We start from the raw sequence: 22,075 nt of genomic DNA, 5'->3' as shown, positions 1-22,075 counted from the left end.
ATAAATCTTTAGTTCTTCTCAAGTACTTAAGAATATTCTTCACAGCTGTCCAGTGTTCTTCACCTGGATTCGACTGATATCTGCTTGTGACACTCACAGCAAGAGCTATATCAGGTCGTGTACATAACATGGCATACATGAGGCTTCCTATTGCCGATGCATAAGAAATCTTGCTCATGCGTTGAATTTCCTCAGATGTGTTGGGGAACATCTTCTTGGAGAGATGAATTCCATGCCTTAGGGGTAAGAGACCCCTCTTGGAGTTTTCCATGCTGAACCTCTTCAGCACCTCCTCTATGTACATTTTCTGTGACAGGCCAAGCATCCTTTTAGATCTATCTCTATAGACCTTTATTCCCAAAATATAGGATGCTTCCCCAAGGTCTTTCATGGAGAATTCTTTTGACAACCAGACCTTGACCGAGGTTAGCATGGGAATATCATTCCCAATCAGGAGAATGTCATCTACGTACAGTACGAGAAAAACGACAGCACTCCCACTAACCTTTTTATAAACACATGGTTCCTCCTCGTTTTTGATGAAATTAAACGTTTTGATTGCATCATCGAAACGAGTGTTCCAACTCCGAGAGGCTTGCTTTAGTCCATAGATGGACCTTTGCAGCTTGCAGACCTTGTGATCTCCATCACTGGAAGTGAAACCCAAAGGCTGTTTCATATAGATATCTTCATCAAGATATCCATTCAGGAAAGCAGTTTTCACATCCATCTGCCAGATTTCATAATCATGAAATGCTGCAATGGCAAGCAATGTTCGGATGGATTTTAGCATGGCTACAGGTGAAAAGGTCTCCTGATAGTCAATGCCTTCGCGCTGACTATACCCTTTCGCCACAAGCCTTGCCTTATAGGTCTCTACCTCTCCATCCGAACCTATCTTCCTTTTGTAGATCCATTTGCATCCAATAGGTACAATACCTTCTGATGGACTACTAAGGTCCAGACTTGGTTGGAATGCATGGAGTCTATCTCTGACTTCATAGCTTCCAGCCATTTCTCGGAATCGATATCAGATATCGCCTCGTTGTAGGTTTTGGGATCCTGTATGTGATCCCTATCTCCCACTAGGAACATTTCCTCAGTATCCTCTTCAAGTATACCTAAGTATCTATCGGGAGGATGGGAGACTCTACTAGATCTACGAGGTGGTTGAGGGACATCGTGTACTGGCTCCTTATGAATAGGTTCTTTAGGATCCATGACTCGTTGCTTTTCAGAGACTTTCTCTTCAAGCTCAATTTTCCTCCCACTGCCTCTATCAAGGATAAACTGATTTTCCAAGAAGATGGCATGACGGCTCACAAACACATTGTGATCCTCTGAGACGTAAAAATTGTATCCTAATGACTCTTTAGGATATCCTATAAAACGAGCACTTATGGTCCTAGCCTCTAACTTGTCCGCCTGTAGTCGCTTGACGTGGGCCGGACATCCCCAAATCTTGAGATGACCCAGACTTGGTTTCTTACCATGCCATATCTCATACGGTGTGGTAGGAACGGATTTAGAGGGAACTCTATTCAATAAATAAATCGCTGTGAGTAAGGCATCTCCCCAAAGGAACATAGGTAAATCAGTGAAGCTCATCATGGACCTGACCATATCCAATAGGGTCCGATTTCTCCTCTCTGACACCTCGTTGAGTTGAGGTGTACCCGGAGGTGTCCATTGTGAGACTATGCCGTTTTCTTTGAGATAGTCCCGGAATTTCCCACTAAGGTATTCTCCTCCCCGATCTGATCGAAGAGCCTTAAGAGGTTTTCCAGTTTGTTTTTCTACTATTTTTGAACTCTTTGAACTTTTCAAAGGATTCAGACTTGTGTCTCATAAGATACACATACCCATACCGTGAATAATTATCGGTAAAGGTAATGAAGTAAGAATAACGTCCCCTGGCTAGCACATCGAATGGGCCACATACATCTGTATGTACTAGGGTAAGTATTTCAGTGGTCCTCTCCCCATGTCCTACAAAGGGCAGTCTAGCCATTTTTCCTTGAAGACAGGACTCGCAAACTGGATATGACTCGGAAATCAATGAGCCTAAGAGCCCATCTTTATCCATTTTGTTCATTCTATCTTCTCCAATATGGCCAAGTCTGAGGTGCCACAAATATCTTTGGTTTATCTCATCTCTGGATCTTTTGGATCCTTTGGCACTCACATCTTGCTCGGTAACATTCACAGATACATCCATATGTAAATGATAGAGACTGTCAATCATAAAACCACGTGCGACTATTTTATTTCTCAAATAAATAGAACAGCAGTCTTTGTCAAATGTAAAAACATGACCTTCCTGTGCTAGACATGAAACAGAAATCAAATTTCTGCTAGCAACAGGTACATAATAGCAGTCTCTAAGTATTAAACTAAATCCAGACGGTAGTCGCAGATGGTAGGTGCCCACAGCCACAGCAGCAACTTTTGCCCCGTTGCCAACCCGAAGGGTTACCGCACCTTCTGCCAGCCTTCTACTTTCCTTTAGACCCTGCATGGTAGTGCACAAATGAGCACTAGAACCAGAATCTATAACCCAACTGGAAGTAGAAGAAACCGTTAGATTAGTTTCAATTATGAGCAAGTCTATACCTTCTGAAGGTGTGTCACCTTTCTTGTTCTTCAGGCTCTCGAGGTATGAAGGACAGTTTCTCTTCCAGTGGCCTTCGACATTGCAGTGGAAACATTTTCCTTTGTCGTTAGCCTTTTTCTTTTGAACTTCCTTCTTTGGCTTTTTGTCTTTCTTCTGCTTCTTTGTAGGCTTCCTTTTCTTCCAAGTAGACTTTCTCTTGGAACCAGAAGTCAACTCAGCAGCGAGGACATTGCCCCTTGAACCTTTCAAGGCTCCCTCAGCAGTTACCAACATGTTGATTAGTTCAGTCTTAGTGCATTCAATCTTATTCATGTGGTAGTTTACTATAAACTGACCAAATGAATCAGGAAGTGACTGTAGGATCAAATCCACTTGCAATTCCTTGTGCATGTCCATACCGAGCTTCTCAAGCTCCTCTAGGTCCTTGATCATGGTCAGACCGTGATCATGGACAGACTGCCCTTCGCGCATCTTCGCTTTGAAAAGCCTCTTGGACACTTCAAAACGAGCTGTGCGACTCTGCTCACCATACAACTCTTGTAGGTGTGCCAGTATGTCCCTAGCAGTCTTTATATTTTCATGCTGGCATTGGAGTTCATTAGACATAGATGCCATCATATAGCATTTTACTCTAATGTCATCATCCAACCACTTTTTATGCATCTCACGCTGAACATCAGTGGGACGTGCTGGTAATGTGGGGATATCTGAATCAAGTATATAGCCTATCTTCTCACAGTCCAAAACTATTTTGAGATTTCTAAGCCAGTCCTTGTAATTGGTTCCAGTCAGTCGGTTGGTCTCAAGAATACGGGTCAAAGGGTTTGAAGCCGACATTGTATCTGCAGAGAGTAAAGATTCTAGTTAGACTCTTGTACTTGATCCTAATCTGTCCTAAGGTCTTTTAGAACAAATATGACTCCCACTATTTTTTCGAATTCCTCACACTCCCCTGGTAGGAAAACGGAAATCCCACACGACTAGGGTTTCTAGTGGGTACTGCGGTCCCACCAATTCACATGCCACCTCACCTAACAGTTATTGGTAACATATAGATGGATGAGTGTACAACTCTTGTACAATGCTTCTCAAGCATGTTGCAGTGCAACTTGGTCTCTAAGCCATGAAGACCTCACCTAACAGTTATTGGTCTCATTTCTTAGTTAAGTCAGACCCACTGTATAACCGTAGGAATAAAGTCGTCATTGGGTCCTCACCTAACAGTTATTGGTGCCCAACCCCACCTTTACCCTACAACATCTCATGTCTATAGAGAGGTCCAGCCCCCCAATGCAACTTGACCACTGTATCCAGCCGAGACAAGTCAACATCAGAAAGGCCTTAGCAGCTCTACTACAGTGGAAGACCTATTGACTTAATATTGGTTAATCAGGTCTTAGTGTTTGCAACTTGAGCCTTTCATAAGAGGTAATCGAACAATTGGCCAGGTAAGCAGGTGGGAGGCTCCCCTTACTCAGAGAGTAAGGTCCTAATTAAGTAACCACCTTTCATGCTTTCCTAGACACCAATTAGATCAATTAATCTAATATGACTTGCTCATGTCGGTTCACTCTCGACTTGATTGAGGAGGTTTTGATTTAGGTCTCAATTGGGTTTGCTACATCACATGTAGACCTATCTACCCGACTCTCATTCACATCACATGCAAACGGCGCATTGCAGGCAGTTATAATCGCGGCAATAATTAAAGCTAAACTTTAACTAGGTGATGATCATGGATTCTAATTAGGTCGTATTACAAGCACATGCACATCAATCGATCAAGTGGTCTTCAACTCTTGAATTGGATCCAAGCTTCCTTGATTCGATCCTTGATCAACTCTTGATCCCATCGCCATCAACCGCTTAGACCCCTGTTCATCTCATGCATCGTCTTCGACTTGATCGTTGATGTACATCACATCACAGAAATACAACCAGATGTAAAATAAAAATAAAAATAATTTACATCTCCTTTTAGGAGGCACGCAGGCCTCTCAAAACATCAAATAAGATGCATGCAAGCATCTGAAAAATTACATGACATCGCAGATCACATCGCAGGTCATTACATTTGATACCAAAAGGGGTTGAATCCTATGATCATCACTGTATGCTACAATTATAATTTTCAGATCTGAAACTTAACTGATTATATCATGACATAGGTCGCTGATCATGCTAATCATGATTCTAAACTTTGTAATCCCATTAACAATGCAATTAGAATCATCTTTTTATCACATAAAAATCAGCATGTAAAAATCAGCACTCCTGAAAAAATCTGCATGCAGAATTTTTCAGCATGCATGATCATTTAATTTTCAGATCTAATATGCCTTTAGATATTTAATTCTTACCTTAATCTACGAAGCCTAGGCTCTGATACCACTGTTGGGAACCCGCCCATGCCGCTGATATTTCAAAAATTTCAGATGGCAGCGGAATCGGCATGCACGGGTTCGACGTTCATCGCATGAACGCTTGTTTCGAGACCTTTCGTAATTAGGTAAGAATTAAAACTTTTAGAACTAATAGGAAGATCAAATCTTCACCTTGCACGGGTAGATGATCACCGCGAATCTGAATTCGTGGTTTTGGAAGAGGGTTCGTTTGAAGCCGTTCAAACGTCCGGCCTCTACGGGTATCCACACGAAGTAGAGAACCGATCAAAGCTTTCTTGTCTTCCCGGGGTGCTAGCTCCCTTGCAAAGACTCCTTTGATGGCTGATCTCTTCTCTTTCTTTCAACTCTTGAAAGTGCTTGAGAGGAGGAAGAAGAAGAAGGAACTCAAGGAAGAAGAACACAGCTTCTGCAGCCTTCTTTCTTTTCCCTGTGTTGGAAGAAGGATTGGAGGAAGAGGAAGACGCCAACGCTTGGACCTTGCTCTTCCTTTGCTTGCGGCTGAACCAAGAGAGGAGAGGGGAGGGTGGCGGCAGCAAGAGGAGGATGAAAAGCTCTCTTAGGGCGCCGGCCTCTAGTCCTCTTTAAAAAGGGATTGGAGCTCCTAACTTTTAGGAGTTCCAATGACAACCTACCAAATAAGAAGGGGGCGCCGGCCCTAGCTCCTCTCTTCTTGTCGCCCCAAGCATTTGGAGAGGGGCTGATGCCCCTCTTAGTTGGTTAACCTAATCCTCTTCCAAAGAGGATTAGGTGCCTCTCTCATGGTTTCATCCTAATCTAATTAGGATTGGCCAAATTGGGTTCAATCTATGCTAGTCCTAATCCAATTAGGACTTGAATGAACCATGACTCAATTGAACTCTTCAATCCTAATCCAATTAGGAGTCATGTTGATTCATTAGATTAATAATTAATTTAGACTTAAGGAATCCTAATCCAATTAGGATTTGTTTAATTTTAGTCCTAATCTAATTAGGACTCTATTTGAATCCGAAGTCCTAATCCTATTAGGATTTCTAGGAATCCTACTCCAAGTAGGAATCCAATTTTAATTCAAAACTCCTAATCTCATTAGGATTGAGGAATCCTATTCCAAGTAGGAATCCCAGTCCTAATCCAATTAGAACTCTAGGTATCCTACCCGAAGTAGGATTCTTGTTTCAAGTCCAATTAATTAATTTCCTTTGTTCTTCTTCAGCTTCTTATCAATCAAATTGATTTCTTGTGATTCCTAATCACGATTTTAACCATCGGATCGGTCAATACTTCTAGTGTGTGTGACCCCATAGGTTCTATTCTGACTGGTAGTGAGATATATTGTGATCTCTATCACTATATCATTGAAAACTCCTTTCAATGGGTTGGAACGATTCCAACTCAACTCATTAGGGTTTATCGATCATCAAGATAATCCCTATGAGTCCCACCATCCACCAGTGACACCTAGCAGCATGTAGTGGCTACCCAGCAGAATAGAATGATGAACCTCTAGGTGCAGTTAAACATGTGATACAGTCCTACTATCGTGGATCCCTACAGGACGGAGGTCATGGACAACTCGTCAAACCCCATCGTCTGTCATATGTCAAGATTTATTCGACTCGAGTTCGATAGTGAAAAACTCTTTCTCCACTGTGCATACTGCCCCGGCCGAGGTCTTACGAACTCAGTCTTATAAATCACATAGGATCTCTCCTTATCTATCAAGGTCGATAGATTCCATATAGGTGCATACCCTACTCCTACAGTGAACTTACTGCAGCCAATCTACACTGCATGGACCCATATGGCTAGAGACCATGTATGTGTGCAGTCAAACTACAATAACCTCACTGTGAGTAGCCGAAGCACCGCAGGTCAAAGGACCAGTCACACTACTGCAACATCAAGCAAGTCACTGACGAGTGGATAGACATCCAAGTGACTTCTTGTATTGGTCACGCTCAGTACCCTTGTTCTCTAACAAGCACCTGCACTATCACTTCAGTGTCCCTACACTGTGGACTCAAGTCTCGTCCATCCAGAAGGAGAGTGATCTGTGCACTGATCGGATCGATCACCGTCCTCGTGATGATCCTTTGATCAGGAGCATTTAGAAATTAATCACCAATGATACATGGCTCAAATTCTCAACTCTTGAGAATATGTATCATCATCTTATTAATTTCTTGGACGATTCATAGACACATAAACAATATGAATGAAAAAGATGCCTTTTATTTATTCAATAATAAATAGTCAAGTACAAAATTATGTCCCTAGAATCAACAATGTGTCAGCCAAATTGGCTTCTAGGGCATACATCTAACAATAGGACGGGACGGTTGACCTTCTTTCAGTCCTTCTTCAAAAGATTCGTTCGTGCAAGCAAGCCGCCTGATTGTGTTCGGTTAATGACTGCTTTCTTTCTTAGCATTTGTTTGAGCGAGAGACAAAATCTTCTGCTTTCGATCCGGGATGATGGCACCATAGTCCAAACTGCTCCTCTGCGCCGTATTCGAAGCAAGCTGAATGCACAGGTCATTAATCATATAAAATGAAAGAAGAAAGGAAAGCTACCGCTCGAAGGCGATGGTTCCGTCTTCCAGTTGCTATTGCCCCGCATCCAGTCCTAAGTGGTGCTCATCAGTCGGGACAGCGTCAAAGAACGAATAGATAAGTTGTTCTTTATATTTATATATTTATTTATTTTGTATATGTGATCAGGTGAAACCTTCCTTGGAACATTGGCGAAGAACATAAGCGGTTGAATCAGAGTACTAGGGATCGGGTCATTCATGAGTCCTTTCTTTACTGTCTATGATGTCGAAATAGCATCTAGTAGTTAAGCTCGTTGGCTGAAAGCACAGTGCCTGACGTGCCCTTTAATTACGTACGTAACAAACAACCTTTGACTCGACGCGACGTAATAAGAAGCAATCCTCAGCGTCACACCCTCGCTCAAAGCGAAGCGAGAAGCTCCTGTATAGTATAGTAAGGGCTCGCCTCTTGCTTTTGGAATCGCTAGTTCGCATACGCTGGTTCGCTCGTACGCCCTGCTCGATTTACAGTTAGGGAAGTGAAAGGAGCAAGTTCTTGCTTGGCATGTGACTTCTACGTCAATCCCATGTCTTCATGCAAGGTAGCGTTAGCTATCCCAGGTTGTGAACTCCATGCCATCCGGGCTGAAGCGCTTCCCTTGCCCCGGGCTCACACACAGGAAAATTCAGAATGTTGGTTTTGATTGCGGGAAGGGATGCGGAAACAGGAGAAAAAGACGAGAATAGAGGCTGCTACAAGTCAAAGCCATTCTGTAATTTCTTTCTCCACTGACCTAGCCCAGTAATCTATATTGAGTGGAGACAAACCCCATTCTAGGACGAAGTACCTGAGAGCTTCCTACTCTTTGTTGACCTTTTTCCTGGGCCCCCTCTAAGATGAAAGATCTATGAATGAGTCGTCATTGAGGTCAAAAAGGAAAGCGGATTCGTGATGACTATCATAAAAGAGATCCGGATTCGAAGCTGGTAGGCCCTTCGGGAAAGATAGCAGAAAGAGAACCGCTGCTTTGACTTGACTCTCCCCTGTAACCCTTTGCCCTCCTGCCTGCAGATTGCCACAAAAGACGTGTGAGTACGCCCCTCATGCTTTGCGTTGCCAGCTTTGCTTTGTTGCGTACTAAGGCACGTAGGCTTTTTTCAGCCTTTGATGGGACAATCATCTGACTCTTTCTTCGGCGGGAGAACGCACTGAATCAAGTTCAAGTGGTGCATTTGCATCTGAGTCGGAAAGCTCATCGAAGCCCCTCTTGGATCGAGGGGGAAAGAAGCCAGTCAAATGGAAGGTTCACAGGTTCTAAGGTCAGTCAGGGCGTTCATCGTGGAGTCACTGTGCGGGAAAGAGGAGGGTATGGGCAGGCAGCAGGTGAGGTTGGTTCTGAGGAAGGGAAGTGAGAACAAGAAGCCAAGCCCCTCGAAGAAGCCTCTCGTGATCAAATAGAGACAGGAAAAGCAAAGACCTCATCTACCGCATCAACAGGTAATCCCGCATCTGATAAGGCAAGTCTCCTTCCCGGAGCAAAGCTACGAAACTACGCTATGAAAAGCAATCTGCCCAAGGAGGGCTAGCTAGTCTAGTCTAATGCTAGGCTAGGTGATTCCTCTCTATCAATGACTGAAGCTCGCTCCTATCTCAATAAGTTAGTTTGCTTCCCCTGCCCGGCATTCCAAAGTCAGTGAGAGCTGTTCAAGAGTGGGGGGCATATCTTTAGCTCGAGCAGCATCCGCTCCCGAAATGTGAGTTAAGCTTTAAACAAAGAAGAAGAGCTACAGGAAGGGACTGCGAAAGTCAATTCGGGAAGGAACCTGTAAACTAGTTTCGTTCCGAATCCGAGTCTCGCTGAGAATATTATACATTACTTGCATACTTGCAAATAGCTTATACTTCATCCTTTCCAAATTTTTTAAATTTGGAAAATCGTTGACTTTTATAATATTAGAAAATCGTTGACTTTTCTTCCTATTGACTGGCCTTTCAATATACTTCATCCTATATTGTACATTAGAATTCATCCGGTTAACAGCTGAGAATATTATACATTACTTGCATACTTGCAAATAGCTTATACTTCATCCTTTCCAAATTTTTTAAATTTTGATATTTTTTCCCCCTGGTTTTCATTCCAGATGGGATATTTTTCACTTCACCTTTGCTATATCATTTTGACCTTCACAATCATCAGATTAGCATTGATAGAAAAGAGATCCATCAGTAGATTATGGGAACACACTTGGATTGAACATTCTGTACTGCTAGTTATGCATAAGAAAGTGTCTTAGCTTATTGACTACTATCTTAGGGGCTGTCTGCTTATTAGGTTTAACTAGTAACAGATTTGTATAGAACCAAAAATGAATTTGATGGGAAAAAATGCTTGTTTGGTTACTTTCCAGAGAACTTGTTTTATAAGAAGTAAAACCTGACAGGTTGTAATACCTGAAAAATTAGTTTTATCAATTATGGAAACAGGTCTCCCCTTGTTTCTATAAAACATGCTTTACTGAAAATCAAGTTTTATAATCATTTGTTATGAGAAAGTTCATAGACAATCAAATGAACCATAAAGGACCATGTTTCTTCTGCTGAATTTTCTTGTATCTCTTCCATTTCTTCAATTTTATTGCTTAGAATTTTTCATTTAACCGTGAATGTTTTGTGATATCCATTATTCTATCCTTTGATTTCCCGGCCCCAATATAGGCTAACTTAATTATTGGAAGCTAGATATTGTATACCAAATCAGCTAGATTTGTGTGCTGTAAGTTTATGGATGTTGGTGTGGGTGTGTGCTTTTGTTTGCTAGTTTTTATATGTTTATCTTTGTGCGAGCATCTCTCTCTAAGAATGCAACTGTATTATATTGTAAAAGCAGCAGGTTTACCTCAAGATGTTTGACTTTCTCATGCAAATTATTAACTTCCTGGGAGCCATGAGTTGCCAGGTCAGATATGTTATGCTTGTTTATTGTGATTGTCTCTGTAGTTCCATCTATGGCTGTAAATCTCGTATTTTCCTTTAGCTTTTTCTGAATACAGGTGATCTGTTCTTCTGCCCTCAGAAGGTCGCCACTTAATTGGAAAACCTGATTTCTCAGCTTTTCTTTTTCTGGTTCATCCTCAAGTAAGGAATGCTTCAAATCATCATACTGAAAAGTCACGACCTCAGAAGTCAGAATTCTGACCATTGAATCATTTTCATCTTTTAAATCCCTCAGTTCATTTAGTTCTTCTATAGATTTCATCCCTTTTTTTATATGATCACAAGCACAGATGAGCCGGCTTCCCTTGGGTGACTTTTCTTCCTATTGACTGACTCCCCTGCATTCCTACCCCAGAAAGGAAAGAGAAGCATAGGAACGGGTATTACGGCCCAGCTGCTAGTCGCCGTGGCGAGGCTCGGCCAGTTGCTTCAATGATTTTTGACAACCCTTACAACCACCGGGGATCTACTTATCGAACGGGTATTACGGCTAAAAAAGACTAGGATTACCTTAACCATTGGCGGGGGATCATTTAATCGGTTACGATGCGAATGCAACTAATGTGACGTGCCTTAAAAAGCAGCTTTTTTTTTCATTCGATCGAATCGGAACTAGAGAGAGAGAAGATCTCCTCCTGCCTATCATGACCCGGGACCAGAGATTCGACGTGTTGTTCGCTCCGATCCCCTAACTTCCGGAGTGGGATGGGCATGAAAACGAAGGCTATAAGTGGATTGTGGAAGGTCCCGCGCTACGAGTGATTGAGACTTGGTGAATGCCACATAAGACGGGCTGTAGGAAAGACTCGCTTATGGAGGGCCTGGTCCTGAGCCTGAGTGAAAAGCCCATTTAGACACTTCCTTCCCGAAGGAGAACTACTCTCGACGGCCCCTAAAAGACGGGGAAAGACAATAAGCACACGTTTTGGATCCGATTCGATCGAATGAAAAAAAAAGCCTAAAAACTCAAGCAGGGAGTCAAGAAAAGTTCTTCTAGGCCCTCCGAACTCTTAGCTGCTACTGATCCTATAAATCCAACCTCTCCGATCGAGTCGAGACCAGCAAGCAGCAAGCGGGGGAGAGTCGACGTGTTGCCGTAGCGCGCGTACTCTTTTCGAGCGTCGTTACGTAAGAGGCGGAATTCTGCTTCCAATTTTGTACAACAATCCGACCAAAAGTACCTGTTATGGAGGAGGCAGTCCAGCCAGGCCGAGAACGAAGCAGTTCAGAAAAGAAGATCTTCTTTCCGGAGCCCGCCAAGCCAGTCCAGTAAGCAAGCACAAGTAGCAGGAAAGGCTTTCAAACTCACTTGCGCTTACTTACTTCATTGCCCCTTCGAAAAGGAATTTTGAATACCTAATTTCAAACTGGCTTTCTAAAGTTTCTTGCTGCCTCAAACTCTGCCAAGAAAGCGCTGCTTTACGTTTGATCCTATGTGCCCAGAGAACGCAATGCGTTCTCCACTTTCGGATCTCGCAAAGAGAAAACGTCTTCTTTCCGATGAGTTTCTCTCTCATTCGCGGAGCGAAGAAAGCGGGCTTTGCCCCAGCTACCGCTATCCTTGGGAAACCCAAAGAGCTAAAAAAGCTCTGATCCCAGTTTGGGACTTCCTCTTCATGTCACGAGAGGCATTCGATACTTTGAACTTTCATATGTATGAGAGAAAGAAGAATTGTGATCTTCACTCCCTTCGCCGATTGCTTCTTTCTTCCCTTTTCCGTTCCGTTAGGGTTTTCCCGCTCGTCTCGTCTTTGGTGACAAAACTTCTCTCGTCCATCTTCGTCTGTGAAAAGCATTGGCATTCTAAGTATACGCAGATTAGACTCGTCGGGTAGTTTTCCATAAGGTTTCTTTTTTGAAAGAAAGATTCTTCTTCAATGAAACCCTCTCCTTGGCACCCTATCCTGTTAGTCAAAGCTGCCATTCTTCTCGATTTCTACGAATCTAGCTCCCTTCCCCTATAAAGAATTTCAAACGTTTTGTTTTAGTTTGGAGGTTCAATGTAAGTCATTTCAGCCTGGACCAATCAAATTCACCAGGCACGTCCGATTCCTATTCATCCAATTTCTATTCTATGTTAGGATCGAATATTTGTTTGACAGAAGGCATAGAGCCGGGATGGAAGAAGTGGAACAAAAGGAGAAGAAATGGCAGTAAGATCATTCATTTTTTCTTCTGTGTCCGGGCACAGGGGAAGGGGAGGCGAGCGGGCTATGAAATACAACATGGTCCGGCCAGTACAGCGCCTGGGTCAAGTGCTTTTCATTTGTTTGCCTCCGACACTAAAGGGATGCCCCCTGGTCCTGCCCTTCGACTAAGAAGCAGAGGCATACTCCCCCGAAAGTGGACTCCACCAAGAAAGTCTGTACCACTCAAGGAGTACTTTGCAACGCCCGAAGGAGCAGCAACCGAACCTGGGGTCCTCTTGCAGAGGATCTTGAATCTTCACCAGTTCCTCTCTGCTCTCTCTTACTTTGTCCTTGATGTTTCCAAATTCCTAAAAAGATTATTCCGGAATAAATGGGCAATAGTTAGGAGAGGTGCGCCAGCGGCGAGCAGAAGCAAGGTTATTAGATACCGAAGGAAAGCCCGGCCAGAACCACACGTGCAAGTTGCAGTCAAATCTGAACCTTGTCGCTCTTCTTTCCTCGTGGGCAGGAAGCACACCAGCAGCGTGCGTTGCGTGATTCCACTGTGTTTTTTGCACTTGACTGGGTGGACAGTTGACCGGAAGATAACTTCGATTCGCCTCCCCCCCCGCCTTTCTAATTCTTGAGTCAATGCACTCGTTTGCTATTAGGACTCCGTCCAGAATTTGCCTTCCTTGAAGAAAGGCGCCTTGTTCCTCAGATATTCCGTGGTTTGCTGACCAAGCTGCTCACTACTTTGAGACTCCCCCTCTTTCGAATCCATATAATTTTCCACTTTAGACATGGGAATATTTTAACTGACGACAGTAAGAACAATTGATTTATCTAAGAAGAAGTTTGAATTTGAAATCCATTGTAATTATTTCATTAAATTTTGATAATAGAAAAAAAATGAGAAAGAAAAAAAGAAGAAAATTCGTTTATTTTCAAACCGATCCATTTACTATCTATTATTTGATTTACTAATCCTTTATATTGGAACGAGTCAATAGTCAAATGTTTTGGCAATTCCTCAGGGGGGGGTGAAGCAATATAATTTTGAATCAGAGCTTTATCCCGATTCTGGACCTATGACAGCTCAACCAGGACTTAGAGAGGCGGCTAGCACTTTGATTGATCAGAAAGAACCTTCTTCATGTGGAAGCAACATCCGCTTATATTGCTCATGCTTAGATGGCTCAGCCGCCTGGGTAACTCCTAGCTCATATAGCTAGCGTTCCTTCTGAGCCAGGATCAAACTCAGATTTTGACTATGATTGGGCCCTGCAGTGGTACCTATTTTATGTGCCAGAATACAGAGAGATTTTGTAGGGAAGTAGTCAACTTATTTTTTTGAATAAAGGGGGTGGGAAAGCTGCAGTAATTCTTTGGAAGGAAAAAGAAGAGGCCGGGTCAGAAGAAGGAGGTCAATCTATCTTCACAGAGCAAACCGTCGATTAATCCTCCGAAAATCTAAAAAAAGGCATTTACCTATTACAGAGATGGTGCGATTTTCTTCTTTTTTCTTCTTTTTTTAGACTTCAGTATTATGAGAGACAAGAGGATCAGTGGAAGGGGGATTTGTCAAACCCAGGGAAGGGACGGCCTTCGAAGCTTCCAAGGTTGGAGGGGGAATGTGGAGGGATTTCTTCACTTTCAGACTCGCTGGTGATGTTTTGATAAAAAAGGTCACCCAAGGAAAAGAAAGCAGCATATCATCTGTCGGTTTAGGGTACCAGATAATTACCGACAATGGCTCGACATTTAGTGAATAGGAAGGTTAGAGACTTCACTACTAAATTTTTTTTTAACCATAAAAAAGTCCGCCGCAACTCATCCTCAGACAAATGGAGCAGTTTCTAATTCGCCATGGACGAAATTGGCCCAGACAAAGAACTCCTATGGATCTCTGAAATGCTGTAGCTGAAGTGAGTTTAGAACAGGATTGATAAGGTCCTTTTTTATTTAAGCTTCAGTTTGTTATAACCCATTTTGAGGGATCAAAATCAACAGTACTCCTCCCCGGAAATCCCAATAGCCGGTCTCTCTCTACAATGAGTATAGTTGAGTGTTTCCTATCTCATCCGTTAGAGAGAGGGATATTTTTTATCCAGGGTAAGGCAACGGGAGGATACTGTAGAATAAATATCCCAAAACCCCTCTTTAGGGATTGTTTTCGATCGGAGCATCAAGCAGCGCAACCCGGTTCTACTTGCCGGTGTTTTGAAATCTTGGACTGACGTCTCTGCAGCTCTCTATGAGAGTTCGTGAAGCTGGTTTTCTTAGATATTCTGCAAAACCAGAAAAGATGGGCGGGCATAAAAAAAAGTAACTTAAAACGGATTTGCAGTGCCCCTGTCTCCTCTGCCAGCAGCAATAGGGGGACTATAAGCACTAGACCCAGCTGAGACACTCTTGGGGCCACTCTGAAAAGAGCTGTCCCGGCCCTCTTTTTTCACCAGGGTTCTCAAAGATTCACATTCTCTCCTCAAAGAGGCAATCTCAGCTAACAGACTCGCCTACTATTTCTTTTTAGTAGGCGAGCGAGTTATGACGATCCTGACAAGCCAACAAAGAGACCAGTTCTTATTCTTTTCAATAGACGAGTGAGGTTCCTGCCTGAGATTGCTTTTGTGGCTCGCTCTTTCCGCTCGCACCGTTCAAGTGGATAAAGAAATCTTCCCTTGCTCCAGGGGGGTTGCTCCGAGAAATCCTTTCTTTCTCGTCCACTCCAGGGGGTAAGGATTTTTGGCATGACTAAGCCACCTTTCGCTAGCCTCGGCCAGAAGACTTTAGATGAATTCCGGTTGGGAGCAAGACAGGGTTAGAAGCAGACAGGCAAAGGTCAGCACCTTTGCCTTGCGATCCCGTGGGAGTACCTCTCCTAATAAGCCCTATTTGTTAAGCTTTTTTTAAGTAATACCTTGCAGCCATTGTTCATTTCTTGCCATCTCGAAAAGTCCTTCTGATTCCTGCTATTCCTACGCTCTCAAGTCTGGAAAGCACTACTCGAAAGCCGGGAAAGACAAGCCAACAGTGGATATAGCAACTTTTTTAGAAGCAGGGTAAAGGGCCTAATTTTTAGCAAGGGCTGCTTCCCCTAACAACACAACTACAACTGGCATTCTGAAAAATCCAAGAGGAGGGCCCTTCCTCTAGCACCAATCTCTTGCTGCTAAAAACGTCGACCTTCGATACCAGCTATCTCTCAGAAATAGAACTAGGCTGTCAGTTGCTCTTCTATACAGTCGAGTTAGATGGCATTACTTGTTTTGCCACATTGCTCTTTCTTCATCTTTTTTTGGGGGGGGTCCCATCAGCACCACTACTTGAGCAGGCGACAGAAGAGGTTTTTCTCCGCTTCTGATGCCGTTGTCCGGCAGACAACGGACTGGACACAAACAAACAAAAGAAACACTCTTGTTGATAGGCGAGGGGACTTCCCTTTTGGGGCCGTTTCTGTTTTTGGCTTTTGGCAAGGTGATTGATCGGGGCTGCTGCAGCAGACTAAAGGTAGCCGCAATCTATTGTAAGGCCCCCGCCTGGAGGGCAACCACCAAAGCACCTTCCTACAGCTAGAGAGAAGCAACTGCTCTAAAGCCGGAAGGCAGGAAGCAGAGGTCTTTTATCCAAAAAAAACTACCAGAGAAGATGGCACCAGAGTTGTTTAACCTTTTGAAAAGAAAAGCCAAGTGGCTACTCCTGTTTTGTGCAGAAAAATTTCAGATTTGCATTTTTTTTTAATCTGGTTTTTTTTCGCGAAATATGGACTCACTCAGGAAGCACTTCACGAAGCTTCCCTGAATTGGATGGATGAAGAATCCGAAAAATCGACAAAAGGAGTTAGGTCAAATTCGGATAGCAAATGGCTGCGCCGTAGGGAGAACTAGAACTACTCCCACCAAATCGATGACCCAACGGGGGTGGTGTCCCTATTATCTATCCCCTACCTAAAAGTTAACGAGAGTCCAGGCCCTTTCGATCTACGGTTTTTTTCCAGTACTCTAGGTCTCAAAAGTGCTTTCTAGGCGGGCTCTTGATCTTTGCTGCCCTCTCTCTCTGTTCCTCTTCTTCTGTCTCTTTCTTCTGAGAAAAAAGGTAGCGGACAGAGACAAACTGAAAGGGAGTGAAAGTCATTACAGTGTCATCTGCAACCAGCCGTAGAGATATGGAGAGAGGAGACAGCCTTGTTTCCTTACCCTTTTATGAGGTCCCCTCTCCCTTAAGGTCGAGTTGGTCACAGGAAAAACAAGAAAAGAAAGTCTTCGTTTCGTTCGGCTTGGAAAGCCTCGATTAAGAGCTGGTAGTAGGGTAGGTGCTTGGGAAGCTTCACAGGTGGAGAGTCCTGTCTTGAATGCATTGCTTTCTTTCCCACACCCCCCAAGCCATCTAATCCAATAGCTGCTTATCTCTCAAAATGAGTTGCTTGCTTGGAGGGCAGGCAAAGACTCATTCATATCCCTGTGCTGCTGTAGCGGGTTCGGCTTGCTAACTGACAGGGGAGGTGACGAGTGCGGGTCCTGTTCAGGAGAGGATCCGTGTGATGAGCCAAAAGCCACCTATATCGAATGATGGTATGCCTTTGGAGTAGAAATTTTGCTTTTCGATGCGGAAAAAAGACGCAAGTGACGCACTCTTTCTGAAGGGTTATTCGGTGACTTGATGCTCGGCACCCTACTCAGCACTGTGCTACTCGGAAAAACTAAAGTCAAAGTCAAAGGGCTAATCTGTTATTTCTTCCATGGCCCCTAGAATGCCAATATTAGCACGGATCGTACGGAAATGTAACTCACTATTCAAACAACTATTCAGAGTTGGTTCGTCGAGTCAGGGAATGCTGTAATCCGATTTTGGTAACCTTTGAAGAAAGCGTAATAGCTCACTGGTCTAGCTCCATGGCACCGAAAATGTCTCAGGGCTCAAGTGATTCACCGAAGCGACGAGACCTTGAAAGCTGCTTTTTCAAGTGTCAGTAGCGGGACGTTCTGTCCATCGGGGAATGAACGAGATACAGAGATCTGATCAGGCTTTATCTTGTAGCTGCTGGGACAAAAGAATTGAGAAATTTACACTGATGCTAGACTAGAAGAGAGATGGATCCTAGGCCTTGCTTGGCCCTACTCTTGTTTCGGTGCAGCTAACTAAGGGTCGATTTTCGTGACTTGATGAAGAGGATGTCTTTGGGAGCAGCTAAAGGAAGTGTCTAAACGCATCCAGGGATCATGGTTGGTCACCGGGGACTTCAACACTGTGAGGAGCCGGGGCATCCCATTCAATCTGATTGGGATGACAGTTTCTCAGTCCGAATCTGTAAAATGCAAATTTTGATCCCGATCAACCACAGGTGGCAGTCCCCTCCCCTGCTCTCCATCCAAATGTTGATTATGATCCACTGAACCAGCAGCATCTCATTCCCACCCCGTCGTCGAGAGCAGCCAGCCCGACGTTTTTATGCGAGTGCCCCATGGCATAAGCAGCCGATAAAAGAAGCTATCATGTCCATTCGGAAACCAATGGTCGCTTAATTGCTAAATTGCCGGTAGAAGCTGGTTGTCCTGAGGCTTGGGTGTCCAGGCGGATGCATATATGTTTCTTTCCGCCGGTTGGGGGCCCGCCTCACCTATCCCCCTTCCCCTGTCCCATTCTTTGTCTGTTTGAAAGAAAGCTCGCGTCTTCGGCCAACTTCACCTGCCAAAAGGAGTAAGCACAAAAAGAAGAGTTTTTAGCACACGTAACTTGATTAGGAGAACCCTAATTCCCAGGTTAACGGAGCAACACTGCCATTCTTTAGTCTTATCACACTAAACTGCTATTCCTATAAGAACGAGACGGAGCACGAGAACTCGAACCCTCTATCCGTCTCTCTCAAGCCATTTTCAAAGTCAGCTGATCAGTCTTCTGTCAAGTAAGTTAGTAACTCGCCCGGGTTTCTCGGCCTGGTATCCTGCACCTCGCGTTCATGATATCTACATTCAACTGTGCCCCGGAGACACGGTCGAAGCACGCCCGCCCCGTGTGCGTCTGGGAAAAAATGCAAAGAAAGACCCTTTGATTGAGGTTGAGAGGTTTTTTCCCTATAGCGCTAGCCAGCAAGCATTAGATGAAGCCGATTTTTTACATTTCGCATAGCCCTTCATCGACACGGGAAGAGAGCTATCCGCTCACGACTAAGCGAGACTCGGACTTGACCAGCCAGAAACCATAAACCACAGTCCTCGAAATGCCCTCTGGCTGATACAGGAGATCGTGGAGCAGCATCGGATACAGCCGTTGCAGGGAGTAGTGGAGCAGGAGGCCGCAGCGTGCCTCTGGGGAATAGCCTGTCGTTATCAAGAGATCTCCGACTCGGGGTCGGAGTGCTGGATCAAGGGGCAGCCGACTCGGGGTCGGGCTGCGGAGCCGAAGATATCCGACTCGGGGTCGGAGTGCTGGATCAGGGGGCAGCCGACTCGGGGTCGGGCTGCGGAGCCGAAGATATCCGACTCGGGGTCGGAGTGCTGGATCAAGGGGCAGCCGACTCGGGGTCGGGCTGCGGAGCCGAAGATATCCGACTCGGGGTCGGAGTGCTGGATCAAGGGGCAGCTGTGATCTTCCTGGGCGCGCGTGCCGGTCACGTGGAGCATGGTGGCTAAGTTCCCCCGTAACACTCATGAACTTGACTAGATTGATTAGAGTAGCACTCAAAAGAATAATGCCCAAATTTGTTGCAATTGTAACATTGAACTTGACCCTTGTCATACCTTCGGCCTCTACCTCTTTGTCCTCTTCCTCCACGATTTTGGTTGCCTTCCTCAATATTGTTGTGGTCACCACGGCCTCTACCACGACCATAAGATCCACCTCGACCATAAGATCCACCTCGACCTCTACCATGAACACGTCCTCGGCCACGACCACGGCCTCTTTGGCTACTTTCGCCTCTTGACTCCTCCCTTTTGTTATTGATGGAGAGCTTGCTTTGTAGAACTTGCTCCAATGGCTCTTGTCTTCTCTTTAGTATTCTTTGCTCATGGGCTTGAAGTGAACCCATAAGCTCATCTACCGTCATAGTGTCCAAGTCTTTGGACTCTTCAATGGCCACCACAACATAATCAAATTTGTGGTCCAAGGATCGTAGAATTTTTTCCACAACCCGATTATCATCAAGTGTCTCACCGTTCCTCCTCAATTGGTTCACAACGGTCAACACCCTTGTGAAATAGTCCGACACAACTTCGGACTCCTTCATTTGCAAAGCTTCAAACTCGCCTCTCAAGCTTTGGAGGCGAACCTTCTTCACCTTTTCTACACCTTTGTAAGAATTTTGTAAAATCTCCCATGCTTGCTTGGAATTGGTAGCACTAGCAACCTTCTCAAAAGCGGCCTCATCTAGGCCTTGGTAGATGAAGTAGAGAGCCTTCTTGTCTTTTTTCAAAGTCTCTCGTTGTTGCGCCGTAAGAATATCTCTATCTTCGGCTTCTACATAGCCTCTTTCGACTATGTCCCAAATATCTTGAGATCCAAGCAACGCCTTTATTTGGATACTCCAATTCTCATAGTTGGTATTGGTAAGACGAGGAATGGGAAGCACTCCGGTAGCCATGATCTAGCTCTGATACCACTTTGAAGAGGTGGATGGAGGAGAAGAATATTGTAGTATTTTTCACTAAAGAATGAAGAGGACTTTTCTCTATATTAGATTTCTTCAATTCTCTTCATTACAAAATGACTCAAATAACAGCCCTTTATAAAGAGGATTTTACAACCCTTCAAGTAACCCTATACAAAATACTAAGAGACATATTTATGAATGACACTTCGGTTTCATTCATGAAGAGGAATTCTAAGTAACTTTCATAGATAAGATAAAAGGTCAAACACAAATGTCTTAAATAATATCTCTTGAATCAATGCACAATTAAGTTTATCTATTTCCAACATTGCTTGCCTTTGGCGTTTCTTTTTTATTCCTTCCTCTTTTATTATTTCAATGAAGTGGGTGAGGATTTCCCGGGAGTTTTAGTAACAATTGTTTTATTAAAGTAAGCTATTATATCCCAGCTGCAAGAAATTTCTTTGGCTTAAGTTGAAGAGAATTTCTTGTCACTCACATGAGAAGGATGGTGATCTGCCACCTACGGAATGTTGCTTAGTTGCAGCAGTGTATAATGCTTGGTAGGTCGAGACTAACTGTTTTCTGAAACCCAGAAAAGGATAAAGATTTAACCGCACAAGCTCAAAACTTGTAGAAGGTTAACCAACCTTCTCTACGTTAATGATATGTTTAGACTTTGCATTGGTTCTAGGATGTCAAAGGAGATTTTGATTCTTTGGTACTCCTCCATGCTTGTACTTAATAGCTTCAGAATTATCAATATCTAGACATTTAGAAGCAGAGACATGCCACATAAATATTTAGATGGTTAAAATAATCACAGAAGAATTCTTTGGAGCCAAATGTTTTAGAAAAAAGAAAATTTATTTTCATATTAGAATAATCCCCTGCAGGGACATTATTTACATCAAATGAAAAGACATTTTTGTAGCATAAGTATGGTAATATCAATATCTTATCTTATATTAATAGTATAATATTCCAAAGTAATTTTAGAATAAATACATCAATATAAAATAATTAATAGTGAAACCTTTAATATACTTTGGTAAGCAGAAACACCAATGGCATCTCCCTTGTGTACGCCTCAAGAAGCACCAACAAGCCAATATGTTTTAAAAGGAATGAAGGCAAACATTGTTGCAGTGGTGATCAAAGTGATTGCAACTTTATTTGTAGTCCAAAAGAATTAAGATTGAGAAAGACACTTCTAATAACACAAAATTATATAATCAGAGAGTTGAGGTATGTTAGACCAGCAGCTTTGCATGACAAAAATATCTCACGTACTCCCAAACGATATGTTATCAGTCTTCCTTCGTCCCGTTGAAGATTTAATTTTTATTACTTTGTCTACTGCAAACAATATAAATAGTAAGTGCAGTTAAATATAAGCACTTAAATATAATATATTTGTAGTGGTTCGGTGTCAAACCTAACACCTACACCCACTCTCCAAGCTCCCCAAATAAAAATTTCAATCTACTAGTTATCCACAACACTCTATTTTTTGTGAGTCTAAACAGTTATTTATTGCAACTTACTATTTTACTTGCATTTCCCTCTAGCATATCTGCTTATTGATTAACTGTTAAAGTTTATCCTTTTCTATCTAGTATTTAATTCTACTGTATTTAGCAAAAAAAATTGAAAAACCTAATTTACTTCTCTCTTGGGCTGCATAGCTGGCAACAATATCCATATTTGTATTTATTTTCATTTAGTATGAATATTTGCATAGCTTTTAACGACTTGATTAATATGCGTACCCGCATTTGCATCACCTAACAAAAATAGTAAGTGAGCCTGGATAATAATA

At 43.3% G+C, this 22,075-nt stretch overlaps 1 protein-coding gene across 1 annotated transcript; it reads right to left on the bottom strand.

The window, feature by feature from the left end:
- Positions 1–17,590: 17,590 nt before the first annotated feature.
- Positions 17,591–20,244, bottom strand: LOC120108505 (keratin, type I cytoskeletal 9-like). Its single transcript, XM_039122120.1, has 2 exons — positions 19,403–20,244; positions 17,591–17,702 (listed from the first exon to the last, which is right to left on the bottom strand). Exons 1-2 carry the CDS (start codon positions 20,242–20,244, stop codon positions 17,591–17,593), a joined length of 954 nt encoding a protein of 317 aa, XP_038978048.1.
- Between the last annotated feature and the right edge of the window lie 1,831 nt (positions 20,245–22,075).

Source organism: Phoenix dactylifera, unplaced genomic scaffold (genome assembly GCF_009389715.1).
Source record: "Phoenix dactylifera cultivar Barhee BC4 unplaced genomic scaffold, palm_55x_up_171113_PBpolish2nd_filt_p 001367F, whole genome shotgun sequence".
Lineage (NCBI taxonomy): Eukaryota > Viridiplantae > Streptophyta > Magnoliopsida > Arecales > Arecaceae > Phoenix > Phoenix dactylifera.
The sequence above is the reverse complement of the archived record's forward strand: the minus strand, read 5'-3'. Positions and strand labels throughout refer to the sequence as shown.

Excerpts from the sequence above, each read along its gene's own strand:
- LOC120108505 (XM_039122120.1), bottom strand. The coding sequence starts at position 20,244 with ATGGCTACCGGAGTGCTTCCCATTCCTCGTCTTACCAATACCAACTAT. Across the intron at positions 17,703-19,402 it reads CAAAGAGGTAGAGGCCGAAG|CTACAAGATAAAGCCTGATC; the intron begins GTATGACAAGGG and ends TTGTCCCAGCAG.